Raw genomic sequence first — 24,421 nt, 5'->3', positions numbered from 1 at the left:
TTTTACACATTATTTAAACAAATTCAAAACAACTTTTTTTAAACACACAATACTCAATATTCTATTTCTCTCGATTTGTTTTTTTAACATACCACTCAATATGTCTACCTCTCGCAGTGTAAAAAAAAGAAACTGATCCAGTTTGTAGAAAACGAGAAGAGTTGACGGAAGGAATGATAAAACTGATTTCTAGAGGTTTGTGAGATGTTAAAATCCCTCTACGTCATCTCCCTGATCCTCCGATCGAGAATTTCTCCACTAGTCATCTCCTTGAATCCGGTAGGGATACTCGTTACATAATTGTCTCACCAAGAAAAAGTAGTGATCACTTTGTACAAACGTCTCACTCTTTAAAAGGAAATGGTCACCTTCTACGTCTCACTAATCTTAAGTGGTAGTGATCACCACTATCTCTAATTATAAACAAACTTAATGATGCCCCTTCTAATGTCTTACAACAACACTATACAAGCTTACGATACAAAGCTCATATAAAAGAATGAATAATAGTTTAATTCTAGAACAACTCTTCTTTTTGCACTTGATCTTGAATCTTTCTTGGATTTGGAGTTTGAATCTTAATGGAATTAAAGAGATATATCTTAGATTGATATTTTAGAAAGTTTAGAGTAAAATGGGTGAGTGAAATGGGTTGGGGGTGGCTTGTATTTAGAGTCAAAGCTCAACAATAAAGAAAACATCAGACAATCCGATGGCCAATACTGTAACGCCTCTCTTTTTCGTAACTTTTCATATTTAGAAAGGCCAGGGGCATACGGATCTTTTTAACCGAAAGAGAGACTGAACCAAGGAAGCAACCATACTGACTGAAGCCAGAAGAAGCGCGGGGACTGACTATCAGACAGAACCGAAGAGAATTGATAGCTCAGGAAAGACTTTATCTCAACTTAGTCCTCAGCTCGTGAATCAGGCTATCCTTTCTGATGCTCCTTATGTTTTTACCAAAAGGTAAAACATTTCCTTCCTTTCTAGGTGTTAGCAGGCTCTCAATCAATGCGGTTCGTCCCATTCCTAAATCAGGTTGACCATCGTACCAGTATTCAGGTTCATTCCTGACTTTCACATGGAAAAGGTTTAGGGTTCAGAGTACCTGATAACCCCGCTAGGACTGGCAAGGGAAGGAGCACCGGCGAGTAGACCAGTGAGAGCCCTCCATCAAAGGTCGATATCTTACCTTTAAAGCGGGTATAAGAATTGGAAGTCGGGATATCCCAATCTTCCAGCTCTCAAGCAGTTCAGAAGATTCATCCCTCATTCAATCCCCTTTGCTCCAGCTTTCATCTACCCCTTTGCTCCAGCTTTCATCTACCCCTATCTTTCTGCTTTCTTCGTCTATGCCTATGCCTCCAGGGATGGATCCAATTTCCTGTCCTTTTTTGGAGAAAGAACCAAATGATTCATCTTGCTCCCTGTGCAACCTGCCCATTTTTTTAACTATCTACAGTTGTCAGCCTGCCATTCAATGCAATTCACATGAGCTTAGGAACCAGTCATGAACATTTTCTCTTGGATAAAGAGGGAGCAAGAGTAAGCCTTCTTGATTCCATCAGTTATGCCCGGTAGAGTTCAGATCAGTCCTGGAAAGACTTCCTGGCACTTAGGATTTTCCTGATGACCCAACTGGGATTGTAGCCAGGTCAATTTCTTGCTGCTTCAGATAGTAGGTATGGACCCAGCCACAGTCTTTTCTCAAGGACCCGGAGATGTTTACAAATGCTTGTTCCACAGGTCAAGACACCCCTGCAGAAAGTTGGTATTCAAGAGACGGAAACTATGTCAAGAAGGTGGAACTAGGAATAAGAACAGGGACCCACGTCGAGCCATACTGACGGACGAGCAGCATCAATTGAATCGGCAGACAGAAAGACGAAGACAGAGACGAACTAACATGTAAAGTAGTGGAATGGAAAAGGATGGTAGCCCACCCAGGACAGCACATAGAGTAAGGTTGGCTCTATGCGAGAGAGGAAAACCGCATGGACACTGCTCCTTTTGGATAGATCGTCAAGAATTTACCCATATAGTTCTTATCGCGAGGGTGAAATACAATCCATTACATCTGGATTTCAACTTGAGAACCTCGAGAACCATATAAAGATAGAAGCTATCTAACAATTTGAATAGAATATGAATAGGAACTGACGTGATGTCGTGGTCACTATCAAATTTAATCCCCAAAACAACTATAGATAGCGGTAAGAGGGTATCGAACTCAGGGAGTATGTGGAAGGTATGTCGGTTGTATAGCTTTGTACTTAAACTACTATTAAACTAAAATTGCAGAATTTAAAATTCAAGAGTTTGGATTGTTGTTTTAGAATACTAAATTAAAAACTAGTTGCAAATCAAATGTTGGTTGTAAAACAAATTAGGAGAGAACAATGACCATCTTAGGATTCAGTTTCTCTAAACAATTGTGTGTAATTCCAACTAGAAAGAGTTACATAGACATAACTCGTGTATAGATAATTGTTGTGATAAAAGGGAACAAAGTACTCGGATTAGATAACGCGAGGTTGTTTCCCGATGACCAATTAATCAATAACCAACCCTAACCCTTCCCGTGATATCTCGATTGCCAACGGCACCAAGAACGTACGATTAAGACTAGAAATTGCAATATCGATTGACAAATTACAAGCAATTAAACATACACCATGATATTCAAGCAACACAAGTTATCATTCTAGAAATTCAGAAATAAACACACCAAAGTTTAATAGAAACATTCACCTAAGATGATCACCAAAGAGTTTAGCCGGACATGGCTTGGTGAATCATCATAGTAGCAAATCCAATGTTCATGCGAATCGAAATTACAAACCGAATGATAGCAATTGTTCAAAACCAAGCAAGACAGCCAAAATTCGCCCCCAAGATGTTCTCTAACCGTTCAATGATGATCACACTTGAAAAGACATCATAAAACTGCATAAATGAGGCAGTTACAACTTGGATCGCAGCCGCCACCGTAAATTACGGCTCCACCGTAATTTACGGTGGACTTGATTTGTTTATGGTGGCAAGAGACTGATTTACGGTGGCCACTAATTGATTCTCAGGTCCACCGTAAATTACGGTGGAGCCGTAATTTACGGTAGTGACCTGAATGTTCTTCTTTGTTTCATCTCTTGTTCCACGCTTGACCCATTCATCTCCAAACCCTCCAAAGCTGCATTTAATCCATCTTTTAACTCCCGAACCGCACCTGAAACATAGGCAACAATAGTTATGTAATTCAAGATAATTACACCATTAAGTGAAGGATTATTTCGTCTTTTAACATGATTAAGGGTTGTCCAACGGACCACCCGTCACATCCCCACACTTAACCGTTGCTTGTCCCAAGCAACTCATCAAATCAATTTCAAAACAAGTGATCAAATTAACCCAAGCAAAACAAGCAATCCTTTTACTAACCCCTTTTTAACACCCAACTAATGCACCCCTCTCTAAATCTCTCCTCTCGGCTACAAGTGAAAACTAGCAAAGATAAGCTAGATACACACTAGGCAAACGGGTGGTTGCACAATCATAGGCTTGTACCTAAATCGATCATTCTCCTAAAATGTGTCAAACATAAATGCAAATCAAAGGGACTTTCAAGGTTGTAACGCGGCTAGGTGTATAGGTAGGAAATGGAATATATATGAAGTAGCGAAAACTTGACCCGGTCTTTTATTACAAAAATAAACAAACAAACAACTATCAAACTTAACTACTATATACAAGATAACTAACATCACTTTTTTTTCTATTTTTCATTGCTTTTTTTTTTTTTTTGCAAACAACAATACAATAACGCATTAACCATATCTACTTCAAACTAGCAAAACTACTAATACTAAAAGACCGGGTCAAATTGGGCAAATTTTTAGGTAAGTAGCTAGGGGTAACAAATGATAGGCTTTTAAGGCACAAAATGGGCAACTAAATGTCCAAACCCCCGCCCCTCTCACTACCATGCTCATATATATAACTTATGAGGTCCAACCCCCCAAATCCCACACTCGCTCACACCAACGACGAGGCTACCTAAATGCCCTTATCCTTTTTGCATTCATGTCTAACTAAGGACTCAAATCGCATTCAAGCACAAGTTCTAATGCACCCCCACCCGTAGCCACTCTCATCAAAGATAAGCATTATTTATGTACAAGTGTGGCTACAACTCTCACCAAGAATGAAAAAGGTATCAAGGGTTGCCGGTGCATCAACTTGGGGTTAATCTAGGGTGTTCAACTTTTCACATCATTTCGCTTGGCTCAAAATTTTCAAAAACTTCAAAAAATTCCCCCCATCCCCACACTTGGGATACATTGACCCCAATGTATGGCTTTGGGAGGCTTTGATCACTAAACTCATTCAACATCAATATTAGCTCAAACACTCAAACCCCAAATTTCTTTTTGTATTTTTCATTTTATATTTTTTTTTATGCTTTTCTTCTTTTTAACACACAACACCACCAACAAGCACCAACCCAACAAACGACACAATCATACACCACCCAACCGCCCAACCATAAACAAAATAAAACTAAAACTATGCACAAATTATACAAAAGAGAGAACACCACCTGACTAATAGTAGCGCGGTCCTGGAGGTCCAAAAATGGATGACATCATGTCATTCCATTCTCCGAATCCAAACGCGCCGCTGCTACTCCCTCCTTGTTGTTGGGCTCCCTCTTGCTGCCTCGGGTCAAGCCATTGAGAATGGTGAAGTGGTGGAGTCGGATATGAGACACTACCGTCATAAGGCGGTAACGAGGCATAATCCACATGTTGTGGATCCTCAACAACCGGCATTCCGGCATGCCAATCTGCATGCATCCTCCTCGCTTGATCGTCATGATATCTATTATTCGTTTCCACCTCTCGGGAATACACCAATGTGCGGTTCCACGACTCTTGGCAATCAAAGCTATGTTTTAACGACCGCTCTATACTTGCACTATTCCTCGTGTTTTGATCATACAACGTCCTCTCCGACCCCGACCATGTATCAAAAATAGATGCCGGAGGGCGTTGACTTTCAATCACTTCTTGCATTGTACCGTTATAAGTGCAACCCGGCTCATAAGTTTGTTGCGCATAATCGTAGAACATACCACCGTGACCTCCTTAACCCACATTCAAGTTCACCCCACCTTGCGGTTGCTCCTCATAATCTTCATCCCCGCTTGGGATCTCTGCTTCACTCTCGGGTTCATCCTCTTCACCCGGTAACAAATCTCTCGCATTCGCCTTAAGAGCTCTCCACCTTTGGCCTTCCGACTTTAACTTGTGATAACGCTCCGTCTGAGTATACGTCCAAACACTCCCCAACTTATCCAACGTAAAAGGCTGGTGCCTTTTTGTTACTCCCCGATCTTCAGATGTTATCGCTTTCTGTTGTTTCATCAATCCCGTAATTATTCGACAATACGGGACGATGTCTCTTCCATACTTATTCCGGCAGATCCATAAGTGGTTCATGATAAGATAACGTATCGGAAAACGTGGAGCCCCATGCATTAACGAATAAAGAACGGGTACCTCCGGAAACCTCACCTGTTCTTTGTCTCCCCTTCTTGGAAGGACATTGAGAAGACAGATTGTATGCAACAATTTAGCTTCTATCTTCAAATTCTTCTGGTATAGAATACCACTGTATTTACCGGGTAAAAATATTGCTGCCAACATATCATTCCATCTAACATGTTTCTCCGGTTTAAGCAAGAGGTCATCGAGAGTGGGAACCATGTACTCACGAGCCGGGAGACTATCATACTTCCCGAGCTTCTTCAAAGTGTCAAATGACATCTCCACCAGTACCCCGTGCACCTCACCAATCAACTTCATCTGTGACGGCTTGTTAAAATTATGACATTTCAAGGTCGCCATCCATTCTTGTATCTCGGTCATAAACAAGTTGCTTTTGTCTTTATCAAAACATTTGAGCGCTGATTCCCATCCTAGCGCCCGAAACTTATCAAACACCCCAAACTGTTGGAGCTCCACTTCCCGAACCTCTCGTTCACAAATGAAGGCCGCTGCCTTGTTCTTCAACTTATTCATGCAGTCATGGTAGAGTGTCGGTTGCCACTCCTCTGCTTGATCATCTAATGGACCTGAATTCCACACCGGCTTTTCACTTGGATCCAACTCCATTTCTTCTTCACTCCCACTCTCGCTTTCACTTATACGACCCATATATTGCCTTTTTCGTGGTTGTTGTTCCTTTTGTTTGCCTTTCCCTTTTGATGATGATGAACTCGATCCCGCTTGTTCTTTTGTCTTAGCCATTTCCTACACACATTAGACAATCAACAAAAGCAAACACAAAATTAGGCTCCCTCCTCCTAAACATCCCCACACTTGCTTGTTATCATGGTTGTAGATGTTAGTGAACCAAAAGTATCTCAAAATTTTTTCAAAAATCGGGCATGGTGTCTCTACAATGTAGAGACACCCAAAAGTTCACTACTTTAACCACAAATTCTACATCTACAACCATAACCATGTTCAAATAATCAATTTCATAACCATATCTAAGAACAAGAAAGTGGGTATGAGCAAGTAACCTAGATCACCTTACTTTTCACCATGTAGCATCAAAATATAACAAATAAGCTTTCATACCTTTGCTTGAAGATGCTAAAGTGCTTGTGAAACAAAAGCTCCAAAAACCCCCAAATTTTTCGAACTAGGGTTTGGGATTCGGACCCAAAAACAGTGTTTTCTCCTAAATCTCTTGTCAAAATCAGAGACTACGTGAAAAATTAGTCAAGATAGACTCCGATTTCACTTAGTTTGGACAAGAATTGATGGAGCTATGGAGGATTGAAGGGTTGGGGAAGAACTATGGAGGTTTGTGGGTTTTGTTTGAGAAAGATGATGTTGATAGATAGAATGTAGAGTGCAAAGGGTATGTGTGGCTAGGGTTAACTCTCGTAAGCTGCTGTTATTATGTTTTTTTTTTTTATTTACATACGGAACCCCAAACGACGGAAACAAAATTTCACCGTACCGTAAATTACGGTCTCACCGTAATTTACGGTGAGACCTGGACTTCAATTCTCCGCCGTAAATCAGTAGACCTATACCGTAAAACTCAACAAATTTCATAACTCACCGTAAATTACGGTATGACCGTAATTTACGGTGATAATTGAACATGAAATTCCGCCGTAAATCAGTAGAGTTTTACCGTAAAGACCAACAATATTTCCTTTCCACCGTAAATTACGGTAAAACCGTAAATTACGGTGGATACTGGGCGATCCTGATTCATGCAAAATGCTGTTTTAAGGTATCATTTTTTATGATTTTCAATTTTTTCGATTTTTTTATGTTTTTTAATTTTTTTCAAAAACTTGTAAAAATTACCCTACCCCCTCAAAAATCCCGTGTTGTCCTCAACACAATGTTAGAGTAATTCGAGACCCGAACATCCCCACACTTGTTTCAAACACGGATTTTGAGGAACTATGGCAATTGTGCAAATTATACAAAACAAACAAAACAAAATACTACTATGTACACTACCAAACCTGGGCCTCTCATGGTTGTTCCTCATCGACCGGGCGCAAGATGTAGCCCGCTTTGTCAAGCTCCAAGTTGTTGATGTCATTCCCCTCCAAGTATGGCTTCAAGCGGTGACGGTTCACCGTTTGTTGTTTCAATGTTTGCTCGTCTTGGATGTCTACATCACCAAATCTCCCAACTCTCCGAATGACATACGGACCCATCCATTTGCTTTTAAGCTTGCCCGCGAACATCTTCAACCTTGAGTTATACAACCAAACTTTTTGCCCCACTTCGAATGTTTTCTTTCTCAATTTTGCATCATGCACTTTCTTGAGTTTATCTTTATAGGCCGATGCACATTCGTACGCCTCATCTCGAATCTCTTCTATCTCGCTCAATTGCAACTTTCTTAACTTACCCGCCTCATCATAATCCGCGTTGACCGTCTTGATCGCCCAATGTGCCCGATGCGCCAACTCCATTGGCAAGTGACAACCCTTACCATACACCATCCGGTAAGGCGTTGTGCCAATAGGAGTCTTGTAGGCCGTTCGGTATGCCCACAATGCATCGTCTAACTTGCTCGACCAATCCTTTCTATCAGTTCTTACCGTCTTCATGAGGATCTCTTTGATTTGACGGTTGGACACTTCGACTTGTCCACTTGTTTGCGGATGTTAAGGTGTGGCAACTCGGTGATTCACGCTATACCTTTTCAATAATTTCCCGAAATTGAAGTTCTTGAAATGCGAACCACCATCACTTATAATAACCCGCGGGATTCCAAAGCGAGAAAAGATGTTGGATTGAACAAATTTACAAACAACCGAATGGTCGTTCGTTCGTGTTGCAATAGCCTCAATCCACTTCGAGACATAATCTACCGCTACCAAAATGTATAAGAAGCCATTCGAATTCGGGAAGGGACCCATAAAATCTATCCCCCATACATCAAATATCTCAACAACCAAGATCGGTTGTAACGGCATCTCATCCCTCTTCGATATACTACCCATTTTTTGGCAATTTATACAATTTCTGGTGAATTCAATTGCATCCTTGAAAATGGTGGGCCAATAAAACCCACAGGAAAGAACCCGATAGCCTGTTTTATGCCCACTAAAATGCCCCCCACATGCGGACGAATGGGCATGGGTCAAAATTTCCAACACTTCTGTTTCGGGCACGCACCTTCGTATAACTTGATCCGGTCCAATCTTGAAGAGATCCGATTCATCCCAAATGTATTGCTTTACTTGGACCATGAATTGTTGTCGATGCTTTTTGGTCCAATGACTTGGGATGGCACCCGTGGCTAAGTAATTGACATAATGAGCATACCACGGTGCAACGAAAGTGGAAACGGCTAAAAGTTGCTCATCGGGAAAACTTTCATTAATTTCACTCACATCATCGGTCCCTTCCACCGGAATCCGAGACAAGTGATCCGCTACTACATTCTCACTTCCCTTTTTGTCTCGGATTTCTAGATCGAACTCTTGTAACAATAATACCCACCGAATTAATCGAGGCTTCGCGTCCTTTTTCTCCATCAAGTACCGGACCGCACTATGATCTGAATAAACCACCACTTTGCTTCCCCAAATATACGAGCGAAACTTATCCAAAGCATACACCACCGCTAGTAATTCCTTCTCGGTTGTGGTGTAGTTAAGTTGCGCTTCGGATAAAGTTTTGCTTGCATAGTAAATCACCACCGGCTTTCTATCAACCCGTTGACCCAAAACTGCACCAATAGTGGTGTCGCTTGCATCACACATTATCTCGAACGGCTTTGACCAATCCGGTGGTTGCAAAATAGGAGCCTTGACCAAGTGTTCCTTCAAAACAGTGAAAGCTTGCATACACTCGTTAGTAAAATCAAATGGGACATCTTTCAATAACAAGGTGCATAAGGGTTTGGTGATAACACTAAAACCCTTAATGAAACGTCTATAAAAACCCGCGTGTCCCAAGAATGACCTTACACCCTTAACATTTTTCGGAGGTGGCAAAAATGATATTACCCGTATTTTTGCCTTATCCACCTCCATCCCCCTTTCAGAAATCACATGACCCAACACAATGCCCTCTTGCACCATGAAATGACTTTTCTCCCAACTTAGCACTAGATTTTTCTCAACGCACCTTTTTAAAACCTTTTGTAATTCGTTGAGGCAAGCATCAAAAGTAGTGCCAAAAATGGATAAGTCATCCATAAATACTTCGAGCGACTCTCCAACCATGTCCGAGAAAATACTCATCATACATCGTTGGAAGGTTGCCGGAGCATTGCACAAGCCAAATGGCATTCGCCTAAAGGCAAAGGTGCCATATGGACAAGTGAAGGTGGTCTTGTGTTGGTCATCCGGGTGTATGGCGATTTGATTGTAACCCGAATACCCATCCAAAAAACAGTAGTATTTTTGACCCGATAGTTTCTCAATGATTTGATCAATGAATGGTAGCGGGAAATGATCCTTAGAAGTGGCGGCATTCAATTTTCGGTAGTCAATACATACACGCCACCCGGTAACTGGTCGGGTGGCAATTTGTTCACCACTTTCATCCTTGACTACTTGAATGCCGGCCTTCTTAGGCACAACTTGGGTGGGACTCACCCAAGCACTATCCGAAATTGGATAAATAATTCCCGCATCCAACCATTTAATTACCTCTTTTTTAACTACCTCCCGTAGGTTCGGATTCAATCGCCTTTGAGCCTCTCGTGTCGGCTTTGCATCTTCAGTGGTAATGATTTTATGCATGACAATGGATGGACTAATTCCTTTGAGGTCGGCAATCGTCCATCCAATAGCTCCCTTGTTCTCTTTTAAGACCTCCATCAATGCTTGCTCTTGTGCCAACTCCAAATTAGAGGCAATAATGACCGGTAAGGTGTCATTATCCCCTAAAAACACATACTTCAAGTGGCTAGGCAAGTCTTTGAGCTCCAACTTTGGTGGTTCCTCTAATGATGGTTTCGTACCCGAATCAATCTCCACTGGTAGACCCTCGAACTGGTGGGTCCATGGTGGCCTACCTTCTTTCAACGCTATTGCATCTTGCGCTTCCTCTTCAACCCGGAGTGCATAAGCATGTACCTGTTCAGAAAAATCACACAGGCAAATATCCAAACCATCCTCCTCATACTCATGCGGGTTGCATCCATCAACTATATCTGCCATGAAACACTCATCAACACCGTTAGTATTAGAATTGTTAGTAAAAACATTCAAACGCATTTTTCTATTTCCAAAAGCCATATCAACTGTACCAAATCTACAATCAATAATAACATGTGCGGTGCTTAAAAACGGCCGACCCAAAATTATATTTTGTTGTAGCTTAGGGTCCGCCGATGAGTAATCCAAGACTAAAAAGTCAACCGGGTAGTAAAACTCATCAATTTTGACAATTACGTTTTGGACCATACCCCGAGTTAGCTTATGAGACAAATCGGCCAAAACAACCGTTGTCTCCACCCTTGCTAACGGACCAAAGTCATATTGGTCATATAAGCCCCCCGGTAAAATGCTAACCCCGGCTCCAAGATCTAGCAACGCCTTAGCCATTTGAAAATTTCCAACTTGTATATTAATCAATGGCGTGCCCGGATCTTGGAGCTTAGGAGGAAGCTCCCCATTTAAAACCGCACTCACTTGCCCGGTTAAATCCACCCGCTTAGGCACTTTCTTTTTGTTTTGCCTTTTTTGTGTACATAATTCTTTTAAGAATTTTGCATAAGCGGGGACTTGTTTTATTGCATCGAGAAGTGGGAGATTTATTTTCACTTGTTTAAACATGTCCCACATCTCCTCTTTTTGTGGACCTCTCGACACGATAAAATTTTTCTTTCCCGGGTCAAGTAAGGCCGATGGAAACGGGACTTGACTCGGTTCACCCTCAACTTTTTCATTCTTTTCGTTTTCACCCAAACCCGGTTTTTTAACAATTGTTTCTTTTGGTTTAACCGGTGAAACTTCATCATCACTTTCATTACCCGTAACATCCTCAACTACCCCCTCAACCAATTCGGGTGACACATTGGCTTTAAATTCTTTTCCACTTCTTAAAACACTAACATGATTAATATTAACATTACCTCGTGACGACCCATGTGAAGGGTTTACCTTAGTATCGCTTGGAAGTTGACCCTTGCCTTTCTTCAATTCCGCCACATCGGTTGCTAATTAACCCATTTGGGTTGTTAGTGATTGGATGCTTTTGTCACGAACCTCATCCTTTTGCATTTGCACTTCATCAAGTTGGTTCCGTTTTTGCATCTCCATTTGCATACTCTTTAGCATCTCCATCATCTCGTTTCCACCCGAAGAACCCCCTTGTTCTTGACCCGTTTGGTATTGTTTTTGATAGCCTTGGTTATTTCCGCCTCGGTACCCACCTTGGTTATTGTAAGATTGGCGTGAACCAAAGTTACCTTGGCTACCTTGAAAGTTCGGGTTGGCTTGATTTGAAGGGTTCCCATATCGAAAATTCGGGTGGTTCCTCAACCCGGGGTGGTAGGTGTTAGAGTTCATGTTGTTGTAATTCCTACCACCTCCTCCTTGACCTTGACCTTGAACCGCATGGACCTCTTCGTATTGCCCTTCCAACATCCCTTGGCAATTTTCAGCCGCATGACCTATTTCATTACACAAAGCACAAACATCATAAATTTGGTTAGTGGTTTGAACATTACCATCATCTATGGCGTGCACTTGAGGTCGGGTAGTGGTCGGTCGGGCTCTTCTTGAAGCTTGAGCTTTCCTCTTTGATGTAGTTGCCATGCTTTCCAAGAACTCCCAATCATCGTTCTCATAATTTGTTCCAAAAGTCCCACCGGTAATAGACATCAAATCACGTGCATCTTCGGCACTCAACCCCTCGTGAAAGGCATTCATCAACTCCCACAATTCAATTCCATGGTGAGGGCAATTTTTAATCATCATATTTAAACGCTCGAATGCCTCATGAAACATCTCACCATGTTGTTGTTGGAAGCTTCTCAACCCCTTTCTTGCATCGTTGGTCTTTTGGGCGGTGTAAAACTCATCCAAGAAAGTTTGTTGCATCTCCCCCATGTATATATGGATGCCGAAGGTAACGTGTAAAACCATTTCTTCGCCTTATCTTCCAAAGAAAATTGGAATAATACCAATTTGATATCGTCGGCCGAAAACCCTTGACTCCCAAGAGTGTTGCAAATCGAGTCATAAGCCTCTAAATGAAAGTAAGGCTCCTCCGTTGCCAACCCCTTGTACTTTGGTAAACTTTGCAAAGAGTTGGTCCTTACTTCAAATGTTCGCCCTTGATCATTATGAGGAATGACTACCGGTGAAGGGTTTTGAGTGATTACCGGCCGAAAATGTGCTTCGATGCCCCTCACATTTTCTCTAAGGTGTCTCCTTGGTACACCATACCTACCTCTTGGAATAATAGGACCATTTGGCCTTGGTACTTACCCTTGTGGTGCGATCGGTTGTTGAAACTGTTGTTGTCGCATCGGTGGGCGTTGAGGTGGTCTTTGGAATTGTTGTTGTACATGTTGTGGTCGGACTTGTTGCAATGGGATAGGTTGTTGCATTGGTGGCCCTTGTGGTCTTGGCCGAATGTGTTGTGGTATAAGTTGTTGTTGTGGCATTCCACCAACACTTGTCATCCCTTGAGATTGACTTTGCACATACCCAAACTCCCCTTGATCACCATAACCTCCATAAAAATATCCATCCTCATCGTAACCCTCAAATTCTTCAAACCCTTCATCATAACCATCTCCTTGGATTCCCGAAGTTTGCCCAAATGGAAGAGTCGAATACTGGAAACCCGATTGTTGTTGTTGTGGTCTAAAAGATGAAGTAGTATGCACAATAGTTGAATTTGGTGCAATTGTGAAAGTGGATGATGATTGACCCGTAGTTGGGGGAAAGAAGTGGGATAATGGTGGGATTGTGGTGGATGGGTTGTAGGTGATGGCGGGTTCAGCTTGAGTGGTAATTGGTTGGGTGACATTGGATGGTGTGAATTCAGCGGTGGTATTGGGTAATGTGGTGTTTGGTGATGGTTGAGTGGAAGTAGGTATAAAGGATGAGGTCGTTTGACCCGTTGTAGGTGGAATTTGAGAATCAGCCATGATGTTTCTCGGTGTGATGGGTGAAGTGGGTGAACCAATGATCTTGTTTTCTCGTACTAAAACTCTGTTTTGTCTTAGCGTTCTTTCAATTTCCGGATCAAACGATAGCGGTGATGACCTGTGAGAGCCCCTAGTATGCATACACCTGAAGTACCTGCACACTAAAACACAACCAGCGTAAACCCGAAAATAACAAAACAAAACTATTAAACTAACACACGTTGCGCACTACTCCCCGGCAACGGCGCCAAAATTTGACGTGATGTCGTGGTCACTATCAAATTTAATCCCCAAAACAACTATAGATAGCGGTAAGAGGGTATCGAACTCAGGGAGTATGTGGAAGGTATGTCGGTTGTATAGCTTTGTACTTAAACTACTATTAAACTAAAATTGCAGAATTTAAAATTCAAGAGTTTGGATTGTTGTTTTAGAATACTAAATTAAAAACTAGTTGCAAATCAAATGTTGGTTGTAAAACAAATTAGGAGAGAACAATGACCATCTTAGGATTCAGTTTCTCTAAACAATTGTGTGTAATTCCAACTAGAAAGAGTTACATAGACATAACTCGTGTATAGATAATTGTTGTGATAAAAGGGAACAAAGTACTCGGATTAGATAACGTGAGGTTGTTTCCCGATGACCAATTAATCAATAACCAACCCTAACCCTTCCCGTGATATCTCGATTGCCAACGGCACCAAGAACGTACGATTAAGACTAGAAATTGCAATATCGATTGACAAATTACAAGCAATTAAACATACACCATGATATTCAAGCAACGCAAGTTATCATTCTAGAAATTCAGAAATAAACACACCAAAGTTTAATAGAAACATTCACCTAAGATGATCACCAAAGAGTTTAGCCGGACATGGCTTGGTGAATCATCATAGTAGCAAATCCAATGTTCATGCGAATCGAAATTACAAACCGAATGATAGCAATTGTTCAAAACCAAGCAAGACAGCCAAAATTCGCCCCCAAGATGTTCTCTAACCGTTCAATGATGATCACACTTGAAAAGACATCATAAAACTGCATAAATGAGGCAGTTACAACTTGGATCGCAGCCGCCACCTTAAATTACGGCTCCACCGTAATTTACGGTGGACTTGATTTGTTTATGGTGGCAAGAGACTGATTTACGGTGGCCACTAATTGTTTCTCAGGTCCACCGTAAATTACGGTGGAGCCGTAATTTACGGTAGTGACCTGAATGTTCTTCTTTGTTTCATCTCTTGTTCCACGCTCGACCCATTCATCTCCAAACCCTCCAAAGCTGCATTTAATCCATCTTTTAACTCCCGAACAGCACCTGAAACATAGGCAACAGTAGTTATCTAATTCAAGATAATTACACCATTAAGTGAAGGATTATTTCGTCTTTTAACATGATTAAGGGTTGTCCAACGGACCACCCGTCATCTTACAACAACACTATACAAGCTTACGATACAAAGCTCATATAAAAGTATGAATAATAGTTTAATTCTAGAACAACTCTTCTTTTTGCACTTGATCTTGAATCTTTCTTGGATTTGGAGTTTGAATCTTAATGGAATTAAAGAGATATATCTTAGATTGATATTTTAGAAAGTTTAGAGTAAAATGGGTGAGTGAAATGGGTTGGGGGTGGCTTGTATTTAGAGTCAAAGCTCAACAATAAAGAAAACATCAGACAATCCGATGGCCAATACTGTAACGCCTCTCTTTTTCGTAACTTTTCATATTTAGAAAGCTCGCCTTGTAATTCTATTCCAGGAAACTTGTAACCTCTTGTAATCATTCTTTGTTCTAAATCGTTATAAACTCGAGGCGTTTGTCATAATAAATGGATTACTTCATGAGAATTATACTTGGTTACTTATACATATCTACTTATTCAACTCATAAATACATTTGATACGTATTCGTAGTTACGAGATTTAAAGGTATACATATGCATATACTTGATTATACCTTCACAAGACTTGTTTTCATACTTATGCACTAATACCTAAATACGGGACTTATACACCTAACACTCATAATGTTATGTTTATTATACTTATCACATGCTCTCTACACCTAAAATACCCTATCATGTACAATATATAAGACTTTAGGGGCTGAAATGACAAAAAATCAAAGTTTGGCACGGAAGGAGGCCGTCGTGCCCCGCCACCGCCACCACACTCCTCCGTCGCGGCCCGCCAGGCCCCTAAATCCGCAGAAAATTATATTTCAGTTCTTTATTGGTCCATTTTGTGTTTGTTGGTTGTGTTTACTTCACCTAATTGCATTTAAAACCCACCTAACTCAACCCTAAACCTCAACTATAAAACCAACACTCCTAACACTCTTTTACCACTTTACAAACCTCACAATCCCTCTCAAAGCACTCCCAAAATATCATCTAATTTCCAGATTATAATCAGAAAGTTCAAGCATTTCTAAATGAGTTCTAACTCACCTCTACTACTCTTTTCTACTCATTTCTTCTTTCTTAGCACTTGGATAACCTCTAGGAAGGTTTTCACATGATTACTTGGGTAATCTAAGGTGAAACCTCACTATATTTGAGGTCCATGTAGGATCAGTTTGACCTCTCGAGTGAGTCAATCAGAGCTAGTGCTTACTGAAAATGTGGCGGAAACACATTTTCAGCATGATACAAAGAAAAATGTAACAGAAAGGAGTAGAAACAGAAGATTCACACTTAAAATACTTTTTCTTCACTTGATAACGCTTGTCGTACGGACAGCAGTTCGACGTTGAGTTCACGAAGACGTTACAAATGAAGATTACTATGGGGGTATATATAGGGATCCTGGTCCGCTCATGTGACATGTCCACAAGAGCGGTCCAGACTACTAAGCTGGTTCGCTTTTGTGGACATATGCCACAAAAGCGGACCTACAACATTAAAGTCATAACTTTACACTTTTACCCCCTATACTATCACAAAATGACCTATCTGGACCCTATACATTAAACTATCATTACAAAGACGCAGACTTTAGACATTGTGCATCAACAGTCCAAAGTGCCATAAACTTTCTGTTTTGATATAAGCACTTGTATGTTCATTTCTACATTAATAACTTGATGGAATCTTATTCCCATCAAGCTCACAATCAAGTCTATGATTGTGGGTTTGTATTAGGGTGATTACCATCAAAGTTATGAGTTCAAACACTCACTTTATTTCTGTTTATACATGGTTTATCAATGATGAAAACAAGCACAAGCCATCATCTTCCATATGATGAACTTGTGACTTGTGAAGTGTGAACAAATGGAAGCTTGGGCTTTCCAAACTAAGTTCCACTCCTTCATTGGAACCTTGTGAACACTCTTTATCAATATATTTGAGACAGAACCCCAACGTACTTAGTCGGGCAGAGCCTTGACATGCGTTGGTGGGTCCTAAATCAATCAGATAGGGTATTGACTTAGTGATCAGGGGTTACGACACTTAAAACGAGGTAGCGCTTTATTATTATTATTGGTTAAAAAATAATAATATAAGTATAGAATTTAGAGAGCGAGCGTGAGGGAACAGAAAGAAAGAAAAGGTGTGGTTGGAATGCTTAAATCTATTATCTATTTATACTACTTCTTTAGCTTGTATTTCAAGCTACATACGTGCACATAATTATCAAACACACGTATTCATGCAAAATCATGCACCACGTAGACAACATTCTTTTGAATGTTAGTGGTTGAATTTTTTTATTATTATTATTATTATATTCAAATTACGTAAAGTTTAAATTTTGATTATTATTATTTTATTAATTTATATATTATAATTAATTCAGCTGCTTCACTTATTTGGCGCTTATAACTTCTAAAATATGACGTTTTATAAAACAATGAATATGTTATTAGAACGAGAATAATCTTATCTACATTTTGAACCAAGTTTCATTAAAAACGGAGTAGGTTTAAATATATTGTATTTTTATAATCTATCTACTATAATAAAAGAAACCAAGTTTTGGACACATGTCATTCATAGGAGGTATCCTCAAATCTATACTTATCTTATATTAATTAAATAAATAATAAATCAATATTAAATCTTATCATACTTTAATAAAATACTATCCTCAAATCTAAATGGTTAATTTAATACATTTTTTAAATCAAGTACCTTTATTTCCTACTTATCTTATATTAAATATATAAATAATAAATTAATATTAAATGTTATCCTAATTTATTAAAAATATAACTTTTTTTATTAATTGGTATACAAAATTATATTTATTCGACTCGTGTAAAACGCGGGGTTTTTAAAAATATAACTTTTTTATTATTTACTATACAAAGTTACATTTATATAACACGTGTAATACACGAACTTTTTAAAGATTTAACTTTTTATCATTTGCTATGTAAAATTAGATTTATTCAACACGTGTAATACACGGGGTTTTTAAGGATACAATTTTTTTTATTATTTGGTAGATTTTTCAACCTGACTATACACGGGTTTTTTTAAAGATACGACGTTTTTAGTATTTAATATACAAAATTACATTTATTTAATATGTGTAATACACATGGTTTTTAAAGATATAACTCTTTTTTAGATCTACTCAACACGTGTAACATACGGGGGTTTTAAGGATGTAATATGTTTATTATTTGGTAGATTTATTCAACCCGATTATACACGGGCTTTTTTAAAGAACGACGTTTTTAGTATTTAGTATACAAAATTACATTTATTTAATCTGTGTAATACACATGGTTTTTAAAGATATAACTATTTTTTATTATTTGATATATAAAATTACATTTATTGAACCCGTACAATACACGGGGTTCATAAAGATATAACTTTTTATTATTTAATATATAAAATTACATGTATTCAACCCGTGTAATACAGTAGAAACTCTATAAAATAATACACTTGGGATCACCAAAATTTATTAATTAAAAGAGTTATTAATTAATCGATAAATTAATAATTATTAATTTATATATTAATTAATATTTTATTAATTTATAGTAGAATACTTAGTTTACAAACACCTTTCAAGCTTCCACTTAATTATTGTATACAATGCATGTATATCAAATGAACGGCCCAATTTGAAAGAAACCTTCAATCTCCCACCTTATTATGCTTCTTGTGTTCAATGTATCACTTTATGGACATTAAAAATATTTTCTATATAAATACAAGATCAAAATAGGTTAACACAAACAAATCATACACACAACATGGCTTCCCATCTTAAAGCTGTGAGAAAACAAGAAGCATAAAAGCGGCAATCACATTGAACAATTTCTTAAAGCTATTAAAGCGGCAATCACATTGAACAATCTCTTGTTGAGCTATGAGAAAACAACACCAGAAGTTCTTACCATGCTAAGGAAAATTAGAGACGAGATTCAAGGGGAAATTGATTTCAACAAAAAACAAAAGACAATTGAGTCATTTTTCAAGAAACCTTCATAAATCATTCATGTAACATGTTATATATAAGGAATTATTAATTTATATTTTATATGGGGTCTAAAGAAATTATTAAAAATGTATTATCTTATAATTTTAGCGAATTATTAATTTAGCACCCTATCCCCGAGTCGGGACCGGCAAAAAATATTATCTTAGAGAGTTTATTAAATAATCGAGTATTAATTTATCGAGTTTCTACTGTACATGGGGTTCTAAGCTAGTTTAATTATTAAACGGTTCCTAGGCCCGTCTAGATACTTTATATTTCTAACAGTCAACTTACCCATGATCTATCCGTTTAATAACATAAGTTTTTATATACTTTATCTTATATTTTATAACTAAAATTTTTGGGAATGTTACATTCAGTCTTTCCTTGACTTGAATAATTTTGTCAGTTGTTTCTTGTACAATCTCAGGACCTGACAGTTGCTTTACTCCAATCTCTATCCAACATACTGGTGTTCGGCATTTCCGTCTATAGAGGGCTTCAAATGGTGCAGCATTGATGCTGGTGTTCATCCCAATTTCCTCCAAAATCTATCACACAAGCTCTAAGCATATCTTCCATTGTCTGAATTGTTCTTTCACTTTGACCGTCTGTTTGACGATGATATGCTGTACTTAGATTCAATCGGGTTCCCATTGCTTTTTGGAAACTTGTCAAAAAAATGAGAAGTAAGACGGCTGCCTCTATCAGACACAATAGATAAAGGTATTCTATGTAATGAAACTATTTCATTTACATACAGCTTGGCTAACCCTTCCATACTGAAAGTTTCTTTTATTGAAAAGAAATGAGCAGATTTGGTTAATCCGTCTACAATTACCCAGATTGTATCATTACCTTTTCGTGTCTTGGGTAATTTGGTAACAAAGTCTATTGTTATCTGTTCCCATTTCCAAATTGGTATTTCTAATTGCTGCAATAATCCTGAAGGTTTCTGATGTTCAGCTTTGACCTGTGAGTAGGTTAAACATTTAGCAACATAATTTGCTATATCTTTTTTCATTCCTATCCACCAGAAATTCTTTCTTAAGTCTTGATACATCTTGTCACTTCCAGGATGCATCGTATACTTAGACTTATGAGCTTCTTTTAAAATTCGGTTTCGTAGGTTCCCTTGAATAGGTATTCAGATCCTTTTCTTATGAAATCTCCAAATTTCATTCGTTCCTTTCTCTAATTCCTTAATCATTCCTTTCAAATCTTCAGCATCATCCTTGATTGCTGTTTCTTGTATCTTTTTAATTTGCTCATTTAAATCTATCTGCAGGTTTAGTCTAAGAGAGCGTACTTTTTTTGGTTTTTCTTGATATTTTCGATTTAAGGCATCAGCTACTACGTCAGCTTTTCCTGCATGATACTGGATATCACAATCATAATCGCTAAGAATTTCCATCCAACGTCTTTACCTCATGTTTAATTCCTTTTGTCCGAAGACATATCTTAAACTCATATGGTCGGTGAATACAATAAACTTACTACCATAGAGATAGTGTCTCCAAATCTTAAGGGCAAAAATTATTGCTCCTAACTCTAGATCATGGGTTGTATAATTCTCTTCATGTTTCTTAAGCTGTCTAGAGGCATAAGCAATTACCTTTTGACGTTGCATCAACACACATCCATATCCTAACTTAGACGCGTCACAATAGACCATGAAGTCTTCAGTTCCTTCTAGCAAAGCGAGTATTGGAGCATTGGTTAATTTATGTTTCAAAATCTTGAATGCTTCCTCTTGTTTTGGTCCCCATTTAAACTTAACTGATTTGCAAGTCAGTTTGGTTAATGGAATGGGTATCCTAGAAAAGTCTTGAATAAAACATCTATAATATCCTGCCAGTCCAAGAAAACTTCTTACTTCTGTTGGTGACTCAGGGACTTTCCATTTGGTAATAGCCTCAATCTTTTGTGGGATCCACATGAATTTCTTCATGATTAACCAAGTGTCCAAGGAATTGCACTTCTTGTAACCAAAATTCACATTTTAGGAATTTAGCATAAAGTTTTTCTTTTCTTAACAATGTCAGGAGTATATGCAAATGCTCCGCATGTGCCTCCTTACTCTTAGAGTAAATTAGAATATCATCTATAAAGACAATTATGAATTTATACAGGTATGGTTTACATATCATGTTCATCATGTGTATAAATACGGCTGGGGCATTGGTTAAACCAAACGGCATGACTGTAAATTCATAATGACCATACCTTGTTCTGAAAGCAGTTTTAGGAATGTCCACTTCCTGTACTTTCAATTGATGATATCCTGAGCGTAAATCGATCTTAGAAAATAATCGGGCTCCTTGTAGTTGATCAAACAAATCATCGATTCTCGGTAATGGGTACCGATTTTTAATCGTGACCTTATTCAGTTCTCAGTAATCAATGCACATACGCATCGATCTGTCTTTCTTCTTGACAAACAACACCGGTGCTCCCCATGGCGATGAACTAGGCTGTATGAAACCTTTCTCTAGTAATTCGTCAAGCTGTTTCTTCAATTCTTGCGTCTCCGTTGGCGCTAGTCGATAAGGTGCTTTGGCAATCGATGGCGTTTCTGGTATTAAGTGAATTCTAAATTCAACTTCTCGATCTGGCGTTAATCCAGGTAACTCTTCTGGAAAAACATCTGAGAATTTAAATACTACAGGAATATCTTTTAATTCTTTTCCTTTGGTGTTCATGATTACTGATATTTGAAGTTGTTCCTTAATACGAATGATGACTCATAATGGATCATGATGCACATTAGGTCATACTAGGTTTAAAGTTAGATTGTAGTAGAGGTGTACACAGAAATTCGGTTGGGCTCGATGAATCGATTCAGTGCCTAGTGCCTAATTTGGTAGCCAAAAAAACTGGTTTAGGCCAAATTGATTTGGCCTCGTGCTCATGTGTTAAGCTGGTTTACAACATGAACCGATTTGTGCATAACAAGTTTGAACCTAGTAAAATAATTTTTTTGGCAAAACCGGTTTTAAACCCGATCCAAATAAGTTTAAGTGGATTGGGGTTTTCAACCCTAAAATCGGTTCTCAACCGAACCGCTTTGCGCCAAACTTGTTTGAGCCTAAGATTAAAAAAACTACCGATTTACAACCCAAAGCACTTTAGGCCCAAACCAGGTTTTGTACACCTATAGGTTATAGTGAGTCTTAATTATAACGAATAACAATAGATCAAACATATATATTAATGGACTTTATTGAGCCTTAATTATAGTGATAACTCTTGATGGACTTTATTAAGGCAACTAGTTGTTAACAAGGTATATATGTAAGTTGTGTTGTTTGTTTTTTGCCGTCCCGGTCTTCGGGTTCGGTGTGTGTTAATGAAGGTCTCTTTTCAAAAAAAAAAAAAAAAAAAAAGCCGGTGATTAGAGGCTACATACAGTCCTTGGAACAACGATTAGGGTTGTGAAATTGACGAGGAGTTGATACAAAACTTTATGGACTAAGATCGGTGTTGATGAACAGCAGACGAAAAGGCCTTGAAGAGCCGGATCAATCATGTGGCAAACCCAAATTTCTTGAATAAAGGCTTTGATTTCATCAATCAAGATTATTTTTTTTGGATGGGTGTGTCATATTTATATGTAATTATTCTATGTATTAGAAAAATTGTCTGTCTTTCAGACCAACCACCAAATTAGCATTCATAGTGGCATAAACAAACAGTTAATTACTCCTCTTTTTATTAAATATATATTTCCCTGAGTGCCTGTAAGTAACATTACAAAATTGTTTGTGTTAAATAATAGCAAAGATGCCGCCGGATGTGGCGACATCAGAAGAAGAAGAAGGAGAAGGTGCTGCTTGTGAGCCACAACTCCTCCTTTCTTCTTCTTCTTGTTGTTGTTCCATCCAGATGGCCCTGGCTCTACACTCTATGCTACAAAATGGTCTCTCCCCTCTGTACATGTACACATCTCTCCCATCCAGTCTCTTATTACACTCATGGCAACAACTCAAAAAGTCCCCTTTCACATCCACCGGAGATATGTCCAACACACACCTTGTACTGTTTCCTTTTCCATCATACACCTTTCTGTACGAGTTATTATTTGGCATGTGCCGTGTCACTATTGTGTACTCTTCATCGTCCTCCTCCTCCTCCTCCTCCGGTTCATCACCAAGGGCGGCTACTATTCCAAGCCCAACTCCACCACCCACATTAAGTACGCCTCTTTTTGGTGATACTAGTATTTTCAAGTCCAAAGGGCTTCTTGGGCTGCTGCCCCCCGCTTCCACCCGCTGCCCGCTGGTTACCAGCTTCCCGATCACTGCTCGTCTTTTCTTGCCTGCACTCATGTTTGGGATCACAAGACTGACTGTGTGAATGAATTATTGAGAGAGAGTGTATTTGTGTTTGTGTGTGGGATGAATTTTTGGGTTGTTTTATAGACAAGAGGAAAATAAATTAATAATTGTAAATTGTGATTGATGGTGATGTTCATGTCCCACCACCCATGGTTTTTCCTCCTACATTATTGCTTTACTTGTTTTTTTCTATTTTTCTATTTGATTTGATTCTCTTTCTTTATTTATTTATATAAAATAATATATATTTTTAAGGCAATATGATGATGAAAGAATAAATTACATATTTTAAAGAGTTAATTGCTCGGATGGTCCCTGTGGTTTCACGTTTTTTCACGTTTAGTCCCCTCCTTTTGAAAATAGCAGGTATGCTCCCTATGATTTGTTATTTTGTTACTCGGATAGTCCCCTGAGTAGATGTTAGTTAGTTTAGAAATAGCAGGTATGCTCCCTATAGTTTGTCATTTTGTTACTCGGATAGTCCCCTGAGTAAATGTCAGGGGACTATCCGAGTAACAAAATGACAAAACATAGGGAGTATACCTGTTATTTCCAAAAGATTGGGACTAAACGTGAAAAAACGTGAAACCACAGGGACCATCCGGGCAATTAACTCTTTTTTAAAGGCTATATCATGATGAAAGAATATTGTTTTACAAGTTATTTATTCCTCATAAGATTTCTTTAAAAAAAAAAAACCGTGCTATTGAAGTTGAAAGTTTACTTTTTTTTTCCCTTAAAACTGATAACTCACAAGCTATCTTTCAACTAAACTGAGAGCACCGGTGGACTTAAGATTTTTTTTTTTTCAAGAGTGCGGAATATTTTTTAAGATTTTAGTCTTAAACCTAATATAAAAAAAATGGTTTATAGCAGGTCGGATCGAGTTGGGTCATGTAAGACAAAAGAACATCAAACTAAAATTTATATAATTATAAAAAACACATCAAACGTATTTAA

The 24,421-nt window shown here is 38.5% G+C and overlaps 1 protein-coding gene and 1 non-coding gene across 2 annotated transcripts; one reads left to right on the top strand and one right to left on the bottom strand.

The window, feature by feature from the left end:
• Nucleotides 1-12,455: 12,455 nt before the first annotated feature.
• LOC118485172 lies at nt 12,456-12,561 on the top strand. Its single transcript, XR_004875477.1, has one exon. It is a non-coding gene; the product is annotated as a small nucleolar RNA R71 (small nucleolar RNA).
• A 10,242-nt stretch (nt 12,562-22,803) lies between these two features.
• LOC110893705 (FCS-Like Zinc finger 14) lies at nt 22,804-23,509 on the bottom strand. Its single transcript, XM_022140813.2, has one exon. The coding sequence runs from the start codon at nt 23,450-23,452 to the stop codon at nt 22,892-22,894; it is 561 nt and encodes a 186-aa protein (XP_021996505.1). The 5' UTR covers nt 23,453-23,509; the 3' UTR covers nt 22,804-22,891.
• Between the last annotated feature and the right edge of the window lie 912 nt (nt 23,510-24,421).

The sequence above is a fragment of the Helianthus annuus genome, chromosome 12 (genome assembly GCF_002127325.2).
Source record: "Helianthus annuus cultivar XRQ/B chromosome 12, HanXRQr2.0-SUNRISE, whole genome shotgun sequence".
Lineage (NCBI taxonomy): Eukaryota > Viridiplantae > Streptophyta > Magnoliopsida > Asterales > Asteraceae > Helianthus > Helianthus annuus.
The sequence above is the reverse complement of the archived record's forward strand: the minus strand, read 5'-3'. Positions and strand labels throughout refer to the sequence as shown.